Raw genomic sequence first — 20,063 nt, 5'->3', positions numbered from 1 at the left:
AGAGACCATGAACATTGGAAGTGTAACAAAAAGAAGATCAATCAAGGTGCCATAGAAGGAAAATATACTATCCGCAACCTCAGCCTTCTGCAAGATCACATAACCTGATAAAAGCCTGGGCTAAAATGGATGTTAACCTTTCATTTTAAAGAATCTATCAGCTCTGGCAGCTTATATACACTGTAGCGAGCTTCACATTGTTACTATATATGTAAGCACTTTGCCTTTACTGGTCCCATTTAGCCCCATAGTACCACCCCTTCTCTCTCAGAATGCCACTTTCATCTTCTTCTTTTTCTAAATTTTGGACTTTTGGGTCATTTTTTTTTATAACCAGAACAGGCTTCTGAGTCCAAGCAAGCCTTGGATTTATAACCCCACTGATATAAAATGTTAAAAACTTGTCCACAGTTGCATTAAGACCCCATATTAGTTAACATGTATATTTTAAGCAGTAAAATAAGAGATTTGGGAAATTTCTTTTATTAAGTGGTTATATAAAGAAGAAAGTGTTCCACGAGAAGCGGAGCACATGCCAAAATTTTGTGGCAACGGGTTTATTCGTGAAACTTCCCCTTTCCTTTCTCTTTCTGAGATAAAATTTAAATGTGCCAAGTGCAAAGCTAAAGCTAAAACAACCCCTTAAGCAACAACGTTAACTACTGTAATTGTACTTCTTTGAAAGCTAAACCGGTTTATCGGTTCTAGTTAATGGCTCAAGTCACCATTCAAGGACGTTTGAAGCTGCTCTTTCATGGTGATAGAGTCGAACCAAAAGGCCATTTTCATTGCAAGCTCGCTAGCAATGTTTTTGGTGGTTCCGGTGGACTAAAATAACTTCAAGTTCAAAAGGGTATGTTCAGGTTTCTTGGTTCTACTACTAGAAAACACTTCTCTTCTTCCTTGAAGAAAGGCAGCACCTTTAATGCAAAGGCAAGTCTTGATGTTAGTGATGAAGGGATTTATGATGATGAGAATTATGATAGTGAGCTTGTAGTTGATGACTTGGCTTGTTTTAGAGGTCTTGTTCTTGATATTTCTTACAGGTAAAAAGAACATTTTTCATTTACCCATTTTTTCTTGTTTGATTTTGATGCTTTCTTTTGTTATTTCAGCTTGATTCTAAAAAGGGTATTTGTTAATATGTATGTAGCATTTTACCATTCCATACTTACATTGCGTGGTCCAATTTTCACTATAGGTGATTGTATAGGTAAATTTTTTTACAGCGTTTCCCCTTGTGTTCAATCTGCAACATGAGTTCTCCTTTACTTGATACCTTTCTAATGATTTGAAATATCGATGCCGTTCCCGACAGGCCGATCAATGTTGTTTGCTGGAAGCGTGCTATATGTTTGGAGTTCATGGAGAAGGTTGGATAGTGAGGCTCACCTTGTCATCTTAGATGTTTGGGGTGGAAGCCATGTGAGGCTTTTAGTTTTCACCATTTACACTTGTTTGTTTATCTTCAAGATTATGATACAAAATGAGGAGAGCTAGTTTCCGATACTCCTTTTTCGATTTCTTTCTATGATAGCATATGGTGATAGGCTAGTGTCACCCTTCCCCTACCATAAAAAGAACAAGAATATCAAATTCTACAGTGGATAATTCATCTACCTCCTTGACTCTTCATGTATGTGTTTGCTCAGATGCAGAACATGCATAGAGAACCTATAATGCGTCGATTCTTCATTTGTTTTTCTTCAAGTAGTTGTGTATGATACATTTGTTCATCGATAAATGAATATGTCACCCGAGTAACACAGTACATAATTGTTCTTTTCGGCATTTAACTTCCTTTTTTCATGCTTTTATCCAGGCTGATGTTCTAGAGTATTATGATCAGACCGTGAACTCCCCAAGAGGATCCTTCAACATACCAGCTGTGTTAAGGGTATGAAACCGTCGAACCGAGGACCTTACTTCCTCATGTTACTTTACTAGATTTGACATTATTCTTTGCACTCCCAGATTCCTCATCTTCTGCAAGTTGTTAAGAGAAGAAAAATCAGCACCAATCTAAGCCGCAAAAGCGTTCTATTTAGGGACAATTTTACTTGTCAGTAAGTTGTCACAATTACACTTGTAATAATCCATAAGTTCTGTTCAAGAACAATTATCTGTTGCTTTCTAAGCTTCTTTCAGTGGATGTTTTGTTTATCTGACAGGTATTATTCTGCTCGCGGTAACTTGACCATAGACCATGTTCTTCCCGTTGCAAGAGGAGGTGAATGGAAATGGGAAAATCTGGTAAGATGACTCACTATTTGTGGATGAACTCCATTGATTGTGTTGTTTGAGCTTATAACATATCTGTTAATCGTGTTATTTAACATTCTGCAACCATGGGAAACCTGATCAAACAAGAGTTCAAGGTATCATGGTTTTAATCACCATGGATTCACACGGGTGTTCATAGTGTTTATTCTTTTGTGTTCCGGGCATAGGTAACTGCTTGTGCCAAGTGCAATTCGAAGAAAGGCCGAAAAACTCTAGAGGAAGCGAATATGAAGCTGATTAAGGTCCCCCAAGGTATTATTTTTCTGCATTGATTATCTAAAACTATTAAGATAGCAACAATTTCGTCTTTGAAAACCAAGATATGCCCCCCTTCATTGTGCAGGCTCCCAAGGACTATGACATACTTGCGATACCCCTAACAAGCGAGGCAATACGGATGTTGAGGACGAGAAACAAGACACCGGAAGAATGGTGTCAGTATCTCGTCTTCCACAGAGCCATAGACGTTAATCTATGCAGTTGTATTTAACTGTATTTAAATACACACGATTATGTCATGGTGACAGGTGAAATGGAGAAGAGATTTGGGGGAGATATGAAATTAGGGTTCAGAGAATTGGGAACTCGAAAGCTAGGGATTTGGGAGAAAGAGGAATCGATTAAATTACCTGATGACAATGCAGTTTGGGAACAGACCAAGGGAGATGACAAACTGGATTGGAACATCAAATGAGAATGGGCCACAGGAGATACTCAAGTAACTACAGCTGTAGAAGATAAAGGAGGATGACAGCCCACCGTGAAGCCCAAGAAGAAATTTGTTGAAGGAATCTATCAAGAAGCAAGCAGTTAGACTACAAGACAAATATAGTGACAGCTGTAAACAAATAATTGGCTGTTGATTAGTAAATATATGCAACATAATTGTAATTGAAAAAAATGTTGAGATTTCAATGCAATTCTTCTTCTTCATACTTTCTTTATTTTTCTGAAATCCCTAATTCTATCATTTTCTATCTTGAATTGTGACAATTGGTAATCAGAGCTACGTTAATTGATCCAAAAATCGAAAAAAAAAATTGGGATGCCTAAGAAAAATACAAAAATGGCTGAAACAAATCCGATTGAGGCAACTGAAATTGTACCTGCAGAGAAGCAAGAGGAAGTGCCGAGATGGTGGGTTGTTCAATGTGAGAAATGGGAAGAACGTCTAGCTACCCTGGAAGCTCAGTCCACAGAAAATATTGGGTATCTGTTGAGTTAATCGATCGACGGAATCGGCCAAGAGGGGGGTGAATTGGCAATTAAAAATTTCGTGGAAGTTTTTGCAGAAAATTGAAAGTAATTGCACAGCGATTTACAGTGGTTCGACTTTCTCAAACAAAGTCTACGTCCACTACCTTAGCTATCCACACTAAGGATTTTCCAACAAATTCACTAATTTGTTCTTTCTTTTGAGGCCAAAGAGATAACCTTACAAAATCCCTCAAGAATATACCCCAACTCTTGAGAACACTCTTTTTCCCAAAGAGAAGATTACAAATTTGCAAACTTACAAGAAAACCTCACAAGGTAAGATGTTTGCACAATTCTAGAACAAAGAAAAGAACACTCAAAGATAAATACAATTGAGTACAAAAGTGTTCTTGAAAGCAAATGAATATTGGATGAAAAATAGGCTTGAAATGCTCAAACTTGAGGTTTGATGCTTTCTCTTTGATTCTCTCTTGATTCTAGTTGCTTGATGTTTCTTATTGTTTTCTTCTTGTTGATCAATGGCTTCAAAACTTGTTTAAATACTCCTTGAATTAATTCTGAACGTTGGTGATAATTAGTGGAGTCAATAGAGCCGTTTAAGTGTGAAAACAATTAATTTTTCTAGGTGGAGCGTCTCATGCATCGATGCATGATCAAGGATGCATCGGTGCATTCGTGTAAAATTCAAATATTTTGACCGTTGGAACACTTGATGCATCGGTGCACCAAGTGTGCATCGATGCATGAAATGCATTCGATGTTTGAAAATAGCCTGAGTGCATCGATGCATGGCTTGTGCATCGATGCATCAAATGCATTCGATGTTTTGAAAATATTCAGAGTGCATCGATGCATGGAGAATGCATCGGTGCATGGAATGCATTCGATGTTTCAATTAATTCACTATTGCATCGATGCATGGTTGATGCATCGGTGCATCACCTCAAATAATTAAATTTAGGCTTTGATTTTGGTTCAAAATACTTTGTGAAAATTGTTTTAAAAATAGTTTAAGTACAAATCACAATTTTACACATTTAGTAAGGTTTAAAATTGATCTTGAAAAACTTGGAGTAATAATTTGATATTCGGTTAATTGAATCGAATATAAAATTGTAAAATCATTTGTAAAATCTTAAAATTCATTTAACTTAATTTGTTATATCAAAATATCAAAAATGTTTTCAACAGTATCTTCAAAAGATTATTCAGATGATTGCAAAAAGTGCAGAGGAAGGTGATCACCTAACTCCAACAACCAGTAAGAAAGGAGCTGACATTCCTGCACCAAAACTGGAAGGTAAGACACCTTGTGAGGTTACTGTAATTAATGAGCATGAAAGATATTCTTTTAAACCTGGAGAACCAGGTATTTTACAATCTAAACCTGGTGATAAACAATATGATCCTATTCTGCTAATTGTTCCATCTTTGAGACTGGTTAGTAATGAAGATGACTCAGGGGAGAATTCTAGTGCTATTCATGCTACTGTTAATGCTTCTGTTTCATTTTCTAGACCTAGAATTGAACTTCAGTTCTTTGATGGTTCAAATCCTAGGGGTTGGTTGCAAAAATGTCAGAAATATTTCAGAATATTTGTTATTCTTGAATTCAGCAGATTGAAATAACTTCTATGTATTTGACTGGGAAGGTTGAAACGTGGTTTGATGGGTATTTAATGCACAAACATAAGGTTACTTGGCATGAGTTTGCAGTTGATTTGTGTCACAGATTTGGCAGCAGTACGTATATTGATGTGGTGGATGAGTTCAACAAATTAACTCAACGAGGTATTGTGGAGGAGTATCATGAATGTTTTGATGAATTAATGCCTTTTATTATACAGTAGAATCCTCATCTGGGGGAAGAGTATTTCATTTCTAGCTTTATTAGCGGCTTAAAGGATGAATTGAAGCACAGAGTTTGAGCACATGAACCAAAATCTTTGGCTGCTACATTTAAACAAGCTAAACTTCATGAAATTGCTGGTGAAATTGAAAGTAAAAAATTTTGACTTCATGTTCGAAATTTCTACAATTCAAGTCAAACTTCTACAGTGAAGAATTTGTTTACTACGATTCTTCCTAAGCCTAGTCCTCCAATTACCAACACTAAGCAGAGTATTTTAGACTATCGAAGAGCTAATAATCTCTGTTTTAAATGTGGAGACAAGTTTGCTCCGGGACATCAATGTAAACAGAAGTAGCTGAATTGTATGAATGAAGGTGAATTTGTTGAAGACATTGAAGAGGAGAATATTCAAGAAACCGAATTACCAGAATTTTTTACTCAGATTGCAGGAGCAAAAGATTTCGAAATTTCTATGAATGCTTTAAATGGACAGGCTAGTTTTTCAACTTTGAGAATTCAAGGGACTGTGAAAGGAAGACCCTTAAATATTTTGATTGACAGTGGTAGTACAAATAGTTTTGTAACTGCTGGTTGGGCTAAGGAAGGAGCAGAGGTTATTTCTACTAGACCTCTTTCAATCACTGTAGCAAATGGAGAGAGACTTTACAGTTACAACACACTCACTAGTAAACAACTCCAATGGAAAATGCAAGGACATCTTTTTGAACATGATTTCAGAGTCTTGCAACTGGGAGGGAGTGATATGGTGCTAGGGGTTGATTGGATGCAAAAGTACATTCCCATTTTGATGGATTTTAATGATTTGACATTGGCATTCCAAAAAGATGGACAACAAATTCTTTTACAAAGAGAAAAAAGGATGCCAACCATTAAATTACTTTATGAGAATAAGTTAAAGAAAATGGTTGTTAAAGATGTTGCTTTTGCTGGTGAATTCTATTTGATGATAACAGAAGAAGATCAGTTTTCAATTTCAGCAGATTTACAATCAATTTTACAACAGTATGCAGATATATTTGATGAACTTGATGGTATGCCACCTCAAAGAGGTCAAGAACATGCAATTATACTTAAGGAGGGAGCTCAACCTGTCAATCTACGCCCATACAGATTTCCTCACCATCAAAAAACAGAAGTTGAGAGACAGATTAAGGAGATGTTAGCCTCTTCCATTATACAAACAAGTAAGAGTCCTTTTGACTCTCCTTGTTTGTTGGTTAAGAAGAAAGATGGTTCATGGAGGCTTTGTGTTGATTATAGGCAATTGAATTCTATAACGGTTAAAAACAAATTTCCTATACCAGTGGTAGAAGATCTTTTGGATGAATTGGCTGGATCTAAGTATTTTTCTAAAATTGATCTTAGATCAGGATATTGGCATATTCGAATAAGACCTGATGATATTGAGAAGACAACTTTTAGAACTCATCATGGCCACTTAGAGTTCAAAGTCATGCCATTTGGTCTAACAAATGCACCAGCAACTTTTCAAACATTGATGAATGAAGTTTTTGGACCATATTTGAGGAAATTTGTCTTAGTTTTTTTTATGATATTCTCATATACAGTAAATCTATGGCAGAACACAAGACGCATTTAAAAATTGTGTTAGAGACTTTGAGGAAGCACCAGTTGTTTGCTAAACAAAGTAAGTGTTTTTTTGGGCAAACACAAATGGAATATTTGGGTTATGTAATTTCAGCTCAAGGTGTTGCTATTGATTTTTCCAAGATAGAAGCTATGACGACTTGGAAGTTGCCTACAAATTTGAAGTCTCTCAGGGGATTTTTGGGTCTTACAGGCTATTACAGGAAATTTATACGCAATTATGGTATGATTAGTAGGCCATTGACTGATATGCTTAAAAAGAATAATTTCACTTGGACACCTGAATCTAGGACAGCTTTTGAGACACTTAAAGCAGCCATGTCTCAGGCTCCTGTTCTTGCTTTGCCTGATTTTACTAAACCATTCTGTTTGGAAACAGATGCGAGTTCTACTGGAATTGGAGTTGTTTTATCTCAAGAGGGACATCCTATAGCCTATTTAAGTAAGGCCTTAAGTCCTAGACATTCTGATTTGTCTGTCTATGAAAGGGAATACTTAGCTATTCTTATGGCAATAACTAAATGGAGACATTACTTTGAAGGAATTCCATTTGTCATCAAAACAGATCATGAAGCACTTAAACATCTTTTGGACCAAAGACTCACTACTTCTATCCAAAAGAAAGGACTTACAAAACTTTTGGGGTTAGACTATAAAATTCTTTACAGAAAAGGGAAAAGTAATTTGGTTGCAGATGCTTTATCTAGAAAAAATGAAGCTGAATTACAGAAGATGACTGTAACAACTATTATTCCACAATGGGTTCAAGATCTTGGAAAGAGCTATACAGAATATAGCTTTGCAAAGGCAAAAATTGCAGAATTGAGTATCTACACAGATGCTAACAGTCATTGGACTTTTACTCAAGGAGTTCTGAGATTTAACAAGAAAGTTTATGTGGGTGGAACTGGAGGATTGAGACAACAAATCTTGACCCTTTTACATGCATCTCCTTTGGGAGGACATTCAGGAATTCAAGCTACTGTTTATAGAGTTCAGCTTTATTTTTATTGGCCAAGATTAAAAAAACAGATCACAGATTTTATTGCTCAGTGTGAGGTCTGCCAGATGACTAAAGTTGATCATTCTCACAAAGTTGGTCTCCTACAACCACTATCAATTTCACACCAGGCTTGGGATATGATTTCTATGGATTTCATTGAAGGTTTGCCACCTTCCAAGAAATTCACTTGCATTTGGGTAATTGTTGACAGGTTTACTAAATATGGTCATTTCATTCCTTTAAAACATCCTTACACAGCAGCTGATTTGGCAAAGCTTTATTTAGCTTAGATTTATAAATTACATGGCCATCCTAAGTCTATTGTGTCAGATAGAGACAAGTTATTTACAAGTGTTTTTTGGAAGGAATTTATGAAACAGGTTGGCACAAAAACTCACTTCAGCATTGCCTATCATCCAGAAACGGATGGCCAAACTGAAAGAGTAAATCAGTGTGTTGAGCAGTACTTGAGGAGTGTTTGTTTTATTAAACCTACTATATGGGTTGATTGGTTACCACATGCAGAATGGTGGTATAACACCAACTATCACACTGCCTTAGGAGTAACTCCATTTGAAGTAATGTATGGTTATAAACCTCAAGTTTTATCTTGGGGTGGTCAGTCAATAGTGCAGACAGTACAGGAGTTATTAGAGCAACGAGATGTCATTAACAAAATTTTGCAGGAACAACTACAGAAGGCTCAATCAAGAATAAAAGATATGCAGACAGGAAGCGTACAAATAAGGAATTTCAGGTGGGGGATAGTGTTTACCTTAAACTCCAACCGTATCAGCTAACATCGTTAGCACTTCATAAAAATCTTAAATTGCCTGCTCATTTTTTTGGTCCCTACACAGTGATTGAACGAGTGGGGTTAGTGGCATACAAATTAAAATTACCTGATCATTCGAAAATCCATCATGTTTTCCATGTTAGTCTCTTAAAGAAAAAGATTGGTGACCAGCAGATTACCTCGTTGGATCCTCCAGAGATTGATGTTGACGGCCAGTTAAAGGTATATCCGGCTGCTTCTTTGGCCAAACGAATTGTGAAGCGCAATAATCAGGATGTTACCCAATTCTTGATTCACTGGACAAACTTGGGAAATGATGATGCTACATGGGAAGACTATACTGTTTTGCGAACACAGTTTCCACAGTTTGATCCTTGGGGTCAAGGATCGTCTGAAGAGGGGGGTATTGTCATGGTGACAGGTGAAATGGAGAAGAGATTTGGGGGAGATATGGAATTAGGGTTCAGAGAATTGGGAACTCGAAAGCTAGGGATTTGGGAGAAAGAGGAATCGATTAAATTACCTGATGACAATGCAGTTTGGGAACATACCAAGGGAGATGACAAACTGGATTGGAACGTCAAATGGGAATGGGCCACAGGAGATACTCAAGTAACTACAGTTGTGGAAGATAAAGGAGGATGACAGCCCACCGTGAAGCCCAAGAAGAAATCTGTTGAAGGAATCTATCAAGAAGCAAGCAGTTAGACTACAAGACAAATATAGTGACAGCTGTAAACAAATAATTGGCTGTTGATTAGTAAATATATGCAACAGAATTGTAATTGAAAAAAATGCTGAGATTTCAATGCAATTCTTCTTCTTCATACTTTCTTCATTTTTCTGAAATCCCCAATTCTATCATTTTCTATCTTGAATTGTGACAGATTAACAGATATGTTATAAGCTCAAACAACACAATCAATGGAGTTAATCCACAAATAGTGAGTCATCTTACCAGATTTTCTCATTTCCATTAACCTCCTCTTGCAACGGGAAGAACATGGTCTATGGTCAAGTTACCGCGAGCAGAACAATACATGTCGATAAACAAAACATCCACTGAAAGAAACTTAGAAAGCAACAGATAATTGTTCTTGAACAGAACTTATGGATTATTACAAGTGTAATTGTGACAACAACTTACTGACAAGTAAAATTGTCCCTTAATAGAACGCTTTTGCGGCTTAGATTGGTGCTGATTTTCTTCTCTTAACAACTTGCAGAAGATGAGGAATCTGGGAGTGTAAAGAATAATGTCAAATCTAGTGAAGTAACATGAGGAAGTAAGGTCCTGGGTTCAACGGTTTCATACCCTTAACACAGCTGGTATGTTGAAGGTTCCGCTTGGGAAGTTCACGGTCAGATCATAATACTCTAGAACATCGGCCTGGATAAAAGCATGACAAAAGGAAGTTAAATGCCGAAAAGAACAATTCTGTACTGTGTTACTCGGGTGACGTATTCATTTATCGATGAACAAATGCGTCGTACACGAGTACTCGAAGAAAAATGAAGAATCGAAGCATTATAGGTTTAGCCATTAACCACTGATGAATTATCCACTGTAGAATTTAATAGTCTTTTGGTTCCACTCTATTACCATGAAAGAGCACTTCAAACGTCCTTGAATGGTGACTTGAGCCATTAACTAGAACCGAGAAACCGGTTTAGCTTTCAAAGAAGTTCAATTACAGTAGTTAATGTTGTTGCTTAAGGGGTTGTTTTAGCTTTAGCTTAGCAATTAGCACATTTAAATTTTATCTCAGAAAGAGAAAGGAAAGGGAAAGTTTCACGAATAAACCCGTTGCCACAATTTTGGCATGTGCTCCGCTTCTCGTGGAACACTTTCTTCTTTATATAACCACTTAATAAAAAAATAAGTGTTCAAATTATACTTCAAATTAATTTAGGTGTTTAAAATTTTTTTCATTAAAAATATATATTTAATGTTTTTAACGTTAAATATCTGGACAATGAATACTATTAAATTCGATCATTAAATGACACTTGTCAAGTATATAAAATTTTTAATTTTTTATAAACCTGATACATATCATTTAATGGTAGAATTTAACAACAAACACCTCCAAGTATAACAACGAAAACGTATTTTTAATGAAAAAAATTTAGACACTTAAAATTAACTTTAAATATAATTTAATCATTTATTTTTACGTTAATCCTTATATAATCCATGACCGTGACATTTTTTCCAATAAAGACAATAACTTTTTGACCCTCAAACTTCATCACTTAATGCATTTTAATCTACCTACTTAATTTGAAATTCCAACCACAAATCTTTTAAAATCACTTAAAACTAATAAAGATAAAATGATAAAAAAAATATACTCTTAATTGTTTAATTAAATAATCATTTTAACTTTTATTCCTTTTTGATATTCTAAAACCCAATGTTTTAAGGCAAATAGACCCCTTAATGAATTAAAACAGTTAGTCAACAAAAGTCATTACTTCAAAATAGATATCTTTTGTCTTAAAATATAATGAAACCAAAATGTTAAAAAATCTAGAATGACTATATAATCAAACGCTAATAATCTTCTTGCCCTAAAATAGATAACTATGAACTAAAATACTATAAAAGAGATCAAAATAACTGTTTAATCAAACGTTTAAAACATTTTCTGATTTTATATCAATTTTAAAATTGTCCATTTTTTTACTATAGTGTCAATTTTAAATTTTAGTTAATGATGGGTAAACGTCATTAAAGAAAAATTACAGGAAAGGACAGAAGAACCCCAAAATATTTGATACGTATGATGGGGTTTAGGGGATCATGCATGACAACATAACAATTGTGGAAGCTGGTCTCATTTGCAGGTCTTCAGCATTTTCCAGCATCAATTTACAGACCTATACAAGCCATTACCAAATCAGTTCGAGCAATAAAAATCACAATTAAGGGTCAGTTTTAATGAAGTTACCATTACACTTTTAATTGGAAGCGAAATGTCAACAACATATAACTCTCAAGTTCTATTCTTTTTCCTTTTTTCAGTTCTTTTTCTTCCTAAATTACATGCTGGATATTACCTAGCATTTAAGCACCATACTGACTTTAAGGAAAAAAGAAAACCCGATACGACAACCACATCCGAAAGATCTGGGTGCCGGTCCAACGGACCAGATTCCCATAATCCTGTTCATTATATATTCATAATTGAAATCGAACTCCTGAAAGCCATGGCATAGGAAAACCTAGTATCCACAACCAAGTCGGCGAAGGCTGTATTCTGAAAAGCCATGTCCCATTCAAAGGTTTATTATTTGCCACCAAACTTGAAGATCAGACAGAGACGAGGTCTGCAACATTCTTCAGAGACGAATGGAAAAAAATAATAAGACTCGATCATTTCAGAGGGAGGAGAGAGGGTGTAGTTTCTTACTATTGTTGGTTTTTCCTGAACTCTGTAAGGACAGGATATATGTTCTCGAAGGCTGTGTATGTCTCATCTCTCACCTGAGACTCGAACAAAGAAAATTAGTGACTCAATCATAAACAGCATGCATGAATGTTGAACGCAGGCCCGAGGTATCACCTTAGCTCCGGTGATCACAATTTTCCCCGACACAAAAATAAGAAGCACAATCTTTGGTTGTTTCATACGATAGATCAGGCCCGGAAAGAGTTCTGGTTCATACTGCATTAAAAGAACATTAAGATAAGTCTCAATCATTTATCTCGAGTCCTGACAAACAAGTCTTGCTTTCCATCTAGAACTACCAAAAACAAAAAAAGAAGGCCAAACCCAAACTTATCTTCATGTTCTAAAGGCTATTTTACTAGATAATGATACCTCACTTTCAACTTTATGGCATATAATGTTTCAAAATAAGGGTAAGTAGACTCCAAGGGGCTCGTAAGAAAAGGCTAACTATATAAATGAACATATACATAGATAAAGGCATTTGCAGTCTTGCACTAATCTCAGACTCACAATGTCCACCTATAAAACATTCATATCAATGTTCATATACACAAAGAAACAACCCAATGAAAGCTGACCGCCACTTACACTTGAAAAGGCACCATGGGAGTATGCAAGACCTTCAAGTCTGATAGGAAATTTAACATCACAAGAACCAACAATGTTCTGAATCTTGAAGTCCTGCCAATCACAGCAGAAAAGGCTAAATAACTGACCAAGTAGGGGAAAACGCTTTATGAGCATTGTTTGCATGGGACAAATATAAAAGAAATCAACCATTACAGTACCTTAAACTTAGCAGGAAAACCAAGCTTTTGGATAATTCTGGCATACTGAAGAGCATAAAAAATTCTCAATTAATCACTGGTTTCATGATTGTATCTTCCTGTCTAATGATAAGAATAACTACACAAAATAGTTCAAAAACAATTTAAAAAGAATCTCAAAGATAAATATCTACCTTCCTCGCAGCCAGTTTAGACTGCTGTTCGCTTTTTGCGCCAGTGCAGACCTTAAGCAGCAAGGAAAGTTGTTTAGTAAATCAATAATTGAATAATGTTAACACACTAGCACTAGTTATTTACTAAACAATTTTGACGCTAAAACTTCCAGTCTTCCACACAGCCAAATAGCTGTATATGATTATGATTTCCAATAAGAAATGAACTACCATCTTTCCAGAGGCAAAAATCAACGCTGTAGTTTTTGGCTCCCTGATTCTCATAATGACTGCAGCAAAACGCTGTAGGTTTTTTATATATAAAAAAAAGGGTTAGCGACCAAATAACATCAGCAGAATCAGAGCTGCACAAACTATAATAAATAATAACAAGAACCATAAGTAAGTAGTATACCTTCGGATTGTACTCTGCGTTTCGAGCTTGCAGTGCAATCTGCTTAAGATCCAACTTGCAATCTAAGTTTACAGTTGATACAATGTTCCTAGAAACACAATAAGAGTAAACCAGAATATTAACTACGGCCAAATCCAATAGTTTTAATAGTACAAACATGAAGAAACTTTTGTAAAGTCTCATTTGTAAAAATAAATTTCTAATCACATCAGTTTCAATTTCCTGTTAGGATGGCACCTCAACTTATTTGGCTGGCTGATCCTTCTTAATAACAAGACTTAGGAGATGTGGCTTAAATGGTATATTATTTCAACAACAGGCAAGTGAATTAAGCTTAATAATGATGTTTTATATATTTTAATAATATCAGAAACTCTATCAGCATAACAAAACAAAAAACAGTATCATCCAAAGACAACTAATAAAAAGCCTTCCACTATTATGATACAAAATCACACTCAAGTGTCCTTTAAATTTCCAATAAAGCCTACTCAACCCTGCATAAAACGGAACTCATTTCTACAAAATACTTTTCAACGTTCACAAACAAACACCAGTACACCACAAGCTAACATTGCATATCCCTAAATTCCCCATTCTTCCCACAACATAATCAAAACCCATTCCACAAACTTCTCGTCATCAGCAAACCATAACGTGCGAATATGCGTGGGAGATCCTACAGGCCATTCTACATTCAGCTGGTTCTTAAAAGGTTGGGGTCAGTGGCAGACTCTTTCCAAAAAGGCAGTAGCTGGAGTTGGAGAAAGTTGCTGCAGCTTAGGAGAAAAGCTCAACATGTCATCAAGAAGGTGAACGAGGCTATTGTGTGGCCTTTCCAAGGGCATAAACATGATGTGACAGTCAATTACCCGTGATTTAATTAACATACCTACCCAAAACTCTAATTCACAATTACCTACCGATCCACAAACTCTATTCAGCCAAAAGATCATTCAACTCATAAATCACCAAAACTCTAAGACCCATATCCCCAAAACACCTTTCTTTTTCTCCTGAAAGTTCCATCTCCAATAACACTTAAAGATCTCCCCATCTAAAACCTTATATAAAAGTGTCCGACTCGAAGACGACAAGAGAAGCAAGAATAGAGACTTACTGAAGAGTGGGAACAATGCCAGATGGATGCTTAGAAAGATCCACTGGTTGGCTCCCTTCCAAGCCAACTTGTTCCGCCATTCTCTTCTTCGTTGTTCACCCAAAAACTCCGAAAGAAAATCCCCAATATTTTCCAAAAACAGGTCCGGGTTTTCTTCTAAACACACAATTCCAGAACAACCCAATCGAATTCGCCAAAAATTAGGTTTTCTTCTTAACAGGTTAAAATCTAAACAAATTTAATCAAATTCAACCCGTTAAAAGATATACAGTCTACAATATTTGGAGAGAATGAAGAAAAACCAGAACACAGAAACAGATCAGATAAAGTTCATTCAAATCTGAGCAAATTCACAGATTTTTTCAATGGGAAAAGATTGGGGATTTTAAACGATTGCATATAAATATATCAAAATCGGAGGGAAATTGAGGGTAAAAGTTTGAAAACGAGAGCCTTATATATATATATATAAACAAGAGAAGATTTTGGTTTAAGATTAAAGAGAGAAAAAGGAATGGATTTGAGAGGGCATCGATTTGATGATGAGATTTTTGAGGGTTTGGTTTATAAGAAAGAGGGAGAGGCGGTGTTTCAATCGGTTTGCCCTTTTGTACCCTACCTCTTCCTATTTATAGACGTTGACTGGATTGGCCTGTTAAGAAACGTCAGATACCGGTTTTTGCCGGTTATGTTGGGGAAAAGCTTGCCTAAGCTAATGTAATTTATTAAAATAATTATATTAAACGCAAATCCTAGTGACCGATGATTAAAAAATTATTGTTATTCATTAAATTTTTGGATTTAAGTACTAAAAATATTAAGAGTACGAGATTTTTTAATATTAAAAGGTTAAAAATTATCTTTGAATAGATATTATTTTATATTTATCTCAAATTAATAAAAAATCATTATATTTAATGAATTTTTTAAATATTTTTCAAAAACAATGAAATTAATTTAGTTGATGTGAATAATTTAGGAGAAATCAAATTCAATCAAATATTTGTTGAGTTAATGTCAAATTAACTCATATTTTAGTTATTTTTTATTGAGTTTGTATCGAGTTAACTTAAAATATTAACTTCCACTAGTATAACATAAAAGAGAATGTTATTTTTTCTAGAGGTCCTGAATTTAAGCAATTGTGTCTACATTGTGTGTTATCAATGATTAAGAAATATTATGAATATATTATATCTTATAATCACTTCATATTATTAAAAAAATTGAATTTATTAATATCATTACATTTATTATGCAAAAAAAATTAAAACAATTTAATACCTTATCATGTCAATCTAAAATAACACGTTTATTAATATATCTTTAATAAATTATTTCTTATATAAACAAATAGTTATATATTTTAAATTTTATTCTAAACTTGATATGCATAATTTATATAAAGAAGATATAAAATTCAACGATTAAATTATTAAATGTTAATCGTAGAAAAAAATTACTATATGTACAATGCATTTGATTTTGTATTAGAATAAGTGGATCCCTTCCAAGTACGATCTAGTTATATTGTGCAAGACTTCTTAGTTTTTATATTAATGTAGGATCATTTGATAGATGTAAATTAATGATTAAAATACACTGTTTAAAATGAGGTGATTTTTATAAGTAAAAAAATATGTGAACAATGTAAATGCTCAAAATTTTAAACTTAATTATTGATTTATAATCTTAAATCAATAGAAAATTAAAGAATTTTATATGGTATAATATATATATAACTATTGACTTTTGGGTATTCATAATTTGAATGGATAGATAGAATTTGTTATTCAAGTATGTTTTAGTTTTGAAGATATTGTATTTGAGTGTTCAATTGATAAGGGAATCAGCAGCGGATGATGATGATTGATAAATAGTTATCCTACGAACTCTCCTATTCGCAATTGACTAGATAAATTCGATAATTAGATATAACCAACTCTCCTAATCGCAATGAGAATGTAAACTGGAGTGTTAATATCTGTCACACAAAGAACTTAATGAAAAGAAGCTTTGAATGCATAAGACAATCTGCACTTGCAAAAATAAACTCTCGTTGTATTATTTATCAAAGAAATATGCCTTTTTAAAGTTTAATGAAGCATCCTTTATATTGGGTATGAAGTCCTTGTTGTTATGCTATTCTTCTTTCCAAGGTTTGTTCGTGTGGATCAATTGGAAGTGCAAGTTTATCTTCCTTTGATGTGAGTCTTGTGATGCATGTATCAAGAAGTTTAGATTAGAGGAGTATAATCGATATAAGTTTGATTTTTGATGTATGTATACTTTGATATTTGATTGTGTAAGTTAATATGCCTAAAATGTATATAGTTTTTATGTACCATTAATGAGAAGGTGATCTATGATGAAAAGTATCAACGAAAGTGTCAGATCTTCAAGCATTTTATTAAAAAAACTTTAAATATTTTTTTATAAAATCCGCTAATTTTATTAAAAGTATAAAATATTCAAATTATAATAAAAGTTTATGACCATAATCGTAAACTAAACATATAATAAAGATATTTTCCTAAACACAAAAAAATCAGTCACTCAAGATCACATAAGGACCATACAAGGAAGAGGTTAAAAAATCTAACTAAATACACTCGAAAAAAAAAGATAGATTGTATCGGCAAACAAACCACAAAAGGGGATAGAGTTATTAAAGGATCACAAGCAAACCACAAATCAGAATCGAGCGACGTGAAAATACTATTCATGAACGCAAATTGTGTATCTGAATCCAATCCGAGTGTCCAAATAAGGGAAGATCAACATGATAACAAATAAGAGCTATCTTGATCAGTCGTGATGATATCAAATCCAACCCGGAAAAAAAGATAAATGAAAATAACGACCAAACAACCGAAAATGTGTCATAAATATAGAAGAAGACATGTCATAAAAGCATAATTATTAAAAATAAAAAATAAGAAAAAACAAAGATATACTATGATAAAGCAAATGAAACAATGAATACTGGCAGTCAACGACCAACATCAATACTGATGTCGCTTCGCTTTCAATTACAAAGATAAAGAAGAAAAGAGATTAGCTACTACTAAATTTAAAGAAAAATACTTTAAACATAAACGAAGGATAATCATTCATTTATAATATAATCAAATACATCATTTTATTATTTTGTGAAGATTAAAGATAGACTCTAAGCCGGAGCTCATACTGCTCCCCATCTATGAACTTACACACGGTCAATCATTTAAAGTAAATGCATAAATATGGCTTAAGATCCCATTTATTAATTTCTTTTTTAGCATTCGAATTAGCGCTGTCGGCGTAGAAAGAGTAGAGTGCTTCCGATATCACATTTGTTCATGCCAAGAACTTCACGCAGCCTGTTACGAAACTTGCGTTCGTCCTTAGTTTGCTTCCATAAATATCTTATTGGGAATGTCCATGCCAAAAACAATGCCAATGGGAGGAGTTCAAGAGCCACTATGAGTCCAACGTTTAAGTATGACCAGGAAGCTGATGGCGATAAGATCATCATGGAGCAGAAGTAGGAGATGACCAACATATAAAGCGGGAGGACAACCAACAGGAAAATATTGAAACTGAAGAGGATGAATACTGTCAGAGCAATCGTAAGCCCAAAGGTAAGGACGTTCACCGCCCAAAACAAAGCGAACCCGTCTGGAGTCAATATCGTGGTACCGGGTCTTTTCGATTCCTGCTCCTGGCCCAAAAGAAAATTTACAATGGTGTCGTTGTAGTTGGGTTCGGGGAAGTAGTGATTCGTAGTACTGATGTCAGAGACGTTGGCCGGATTGTTGTCATTGTTTCCTTGCCAAACACCACCGGGCGGACTTAACGACGATTGGTAGACTGCTGTTATAACCAGCGCCGTGACCACCAGCATGGAGTTGATCATGTCGATCGACACGCGGTTCTTCACGCGTGCTACCACTACACGGCATCTATAGACAGGGTTAACTTTTTTTTTCATCCCTTTAATCTTGGAATCAACGTCGTCGTCATAGATCATGTCGTCGTCGTCCACCTTGATGTTCCTGCCTGGTAATTGTTTTTCGTCCTTTTGAATGATATCTTGAGCTGTCAAACCTTTCGAGTTCTTGGCTTTTACATCCAACAAAACGTAGGAATCTAACATTAGTTTCATTTCCTGCGTCATTGATGGTCAATGTTATATGAGAATTGAGAAACTATTAATTAATTAAGTAGGGTTTAGGGTTTAAGAATGAATAGAAACTTCATGTACCTCACGTTGTTCCTTCATGGCTGCAATGTGCAAGACAGTGTTGCCATCGTTGTCTTTCCAATTCACCATTTTGTCTTCAAAAGTAAACGCGCTCTTAGCATGACGGGTCCTTTGAAACCATCCGAATAGGAGTTTAAAAGCTTCGACATCGCCGTGTTTCAGAGCGAGATGTAAAGCGGTCTCGCCGCGGATCGTAACGTCTTCGATGCATTCGGGGCAAGCCTCAAGAAACTTCAATAAAAGCTTATGGTTTCCCGTTGTAGCTGCGTAAAGGAAAGGAGTCACCCCTTTCCAACCTTTGACACGAACCAGATCTTTATCGGTCTCCAACAGTAGGTGCACCAGCTTGGTCTTCCCGTTCTTCAGCGCCAAGTGCATGGGGCTAAACCCTTCTCGGTTCAGCTTCTTGGCAAACGAAGGCTTCAAGTTCAGCATCTCCATTGCAAAATCAATGTGCCCTTCATTTGCTGCCACATGGAGTGGAGTCTGGATGAAAGGAGTCTGGTCAATGCCTTCCAAGATGTATGGATCTTCTAGGATAAGAACATGCAAGGCATCGACGTTTCCTGTTTCAGCTGCTGTTTTCAACTTTGGGTTCATTTCCATGATTCTTTTTTGTGTGGAAAAGTCTGAGTTTCAAGAGCAGTATTGGAAGTGATGAAGATGTTTGGAGAGTTGCAGACTAACATCAACTTATATAGCCATCGGTCTCGATGCAAAGTTTAATTGTAAGAATATGTACTGATTGCTTCACTTGAAGCAAAGAATGATTCTGATTTCTGAGTGACTGATGGGTTGAAAGCAAAGAATTTAATTGTAAGAATATGTTTAGAGTTTGTTGTTGTCGTTGATGATAACATTTGTGTTACGATGCACGTAGGTGGTTTATTCTTTTTGATTTTGAACAATATTTTATCTAAGATATATTCAGAGTTTATTATTGTTCATTTTAAGAATTATATGTTTGCTCATGAAATGATAAAATTTAAATCAATAAATTTAAATTTTTGATATAATGTTATTATTAAATTATTTGAACCACCATATTAGGGATGACAGATGGGTATAATTATGTGGATTTCGCATCGTGTCCACCTTAATTG

At 35.0% G+C, this 20,063-nt stretch overlaps 3 protein-coding genes across 5 annotated transcripts; 1 reads left to right on the top strand and 2 right to left on the bottom strand.

Annotated features, from left to right (window-relative positions):
• Positions 1-766: 766 nt before the first annotated feature.
• LOC120138832 lies at positions 767-2,760 on the top strand. Its single transcript, XM_039154235.1, has 7 exons — positions 767-1,046; positions 1,319-1,373; positions 1,823-1,897; positions 1,975-2,066; positions 2,172-2,253; positions 2,451-2,535; positions 2,627-2,760. Exons 1-7 carry the CDS (start codon positions 856-858, stop codon positions 2,641-2,643), a joined length of 597 nt encoding a protein of 198 aa, XP_039010166.1. The 5' UTR covers positions 767-855; the 3' UTR covers positions 2,644-2,760.
• A 9,001-nt stretch (positions 2,761-11,761) lies between these two features.
• On the bottom strand, positions 11,762-15,056 carry LOC120138864 (TATA-box-binding protein). 3 transcript variants are annotated; one of them, XM_039154260.1, is made up of 9 exons: positions 14,715-15,056; positions 13,595-13,682; positions 13,411-13,482; positions 13,201-13,251; positions 13,028-13,072; positions 12,828-12,920; positions 12,351-12,452; positions 12,198-12,271; positions 11,762-12,127 (listed from the first exon to the last, which is right to left on the bottom strand). In XM_039154260.1, coding segments are annotated over exons 1-9 (606 nt in total). In that variant the 5' UTR covers positions 14,795-15,056; the 3' UTR covers positions 11,762-12,126. The 3 variants fall into 3 exon arrangements, with proteins under 3 accessions (XP_039010191.1, XP_039010192.1, XP_039010193.1); XM_039154261.1 differs by having other exon boundaries at positions 11,762-12,124; XM_039154262.1 differs by lacking the exon at positions 14,715-15,056 and adding an exon at positions 14,079-14,693 and having other exon boundaries at positions 13,595-13,753.
• Positions 15,057-18,003: 2,947 nt separating this feature from the next.
• Positions 18,004-19,566, bottom strand: LOC120138857 (ankyrin repeat-containing protein BDA1-like). The gene is made up of 2 exons (XM_039154251.1): positions 18,961-19,566; positions 18,004-18,864 (listed from the first exon to the last, which is right to left on the bottom strand). The coding sequence occupies exons 1-2, from the start codon at positions 19,564-19,566 to the stop codon at positions 18,004-18,006; spliced, it is 1,467 nt and encodes a 488-aa protein (XP_039010182.1).
• Between the last annotated feature and the right edge of the window lie 497 nt (positions 19,567-20,063).

The sequence above is a fragment of the Hibiscus syriacus genome, unplaced genomic scaffold, assembly GCF_006381635.1.
Source record: "Hibiscus syriacus cultivar Baekdansim isolate YM2019G1 unplaced genomic scaffold, ASM638163v2 tig00110710_pilon, whole genome shotgun sequence".
In the NCBI taxonomy this organism is placed as follows: Eukaryota; Viridiplantae; Streptophyta; class Magnoliopsida; order Malvales; family Malvaceae; genus Hibiscus; species Hibiscus syriacus.
This window is presented reverse-complemented; position numbering and strand designations above follow the sequence as displayed.

What these genes read in the sequence shown, in the direction of transcription:
- LOC120138832 (XM_039154235.1), top strand. Translation starts at nt 856, where the DNA reads ATGTTCAGGTTTCTTGGTTCTACTACTAGAAAACACTTCTCTTCTTCC. An exon ending in ACATACCAGCTGTGTTAAGG is followed by an intron (nt 1,898 to 1,974) that starts GTATGAAACCGT and finishes TTGCACTCCCAG; the next exon opens with ATTCCTCATCTTCTGCAAGT. An exon ending in AATGGAAATGGGAAAATCTG is followed by an intron (nt 2,254 to 2,450) that starts GTAAGATGACTC and finishes TTCCGGGCATAG; the next exon opens with GTAACTGCTTGTGCCAAGTG.
- LOC120138864 (XM_039154260.1), bottom strand. Translation starts at nt 14,794, where the DNA reads ATGGCGGAACAAGTTGGCTTGGAAGGGAGCCAACCAGTGGATCTTTCT. An exon ending in GGCATTGTTCCCACTCTTCA is followed by an intron (nt 13,683 to 14,714) that starts GTAAGTCTCTAT and finishes TTGTGTTTCTAG; the next exon opens with GAACATTGTATCAACTGTAA. An exon ending in TTTTTGCCTCTGGAAAGATG is followed by an intron (nt 13,252 to 13,410) that starts GTAGTTCATTTC and finishes TTGCTGCTTAAG; the next exon opens with GTCTGCACTGGCGCAAAAAG.
- LOC120138857 (XM_039154251.1), bottom strand. Translation starts at nt 19,566, where the DNA reads ATGGAAATGAACCCAAAGTTGAAAACAGCAGCTGAAACAGGAAACGTC. An exon ending in CCATGAAGGAACAACGTGAG is followed by an intron (nt 18,865 to 18,960) that starts GTACATGAAGTT and finishes TCAATGACGCAG; the next exon opens with GAAATGAAACTAATGTTAGA.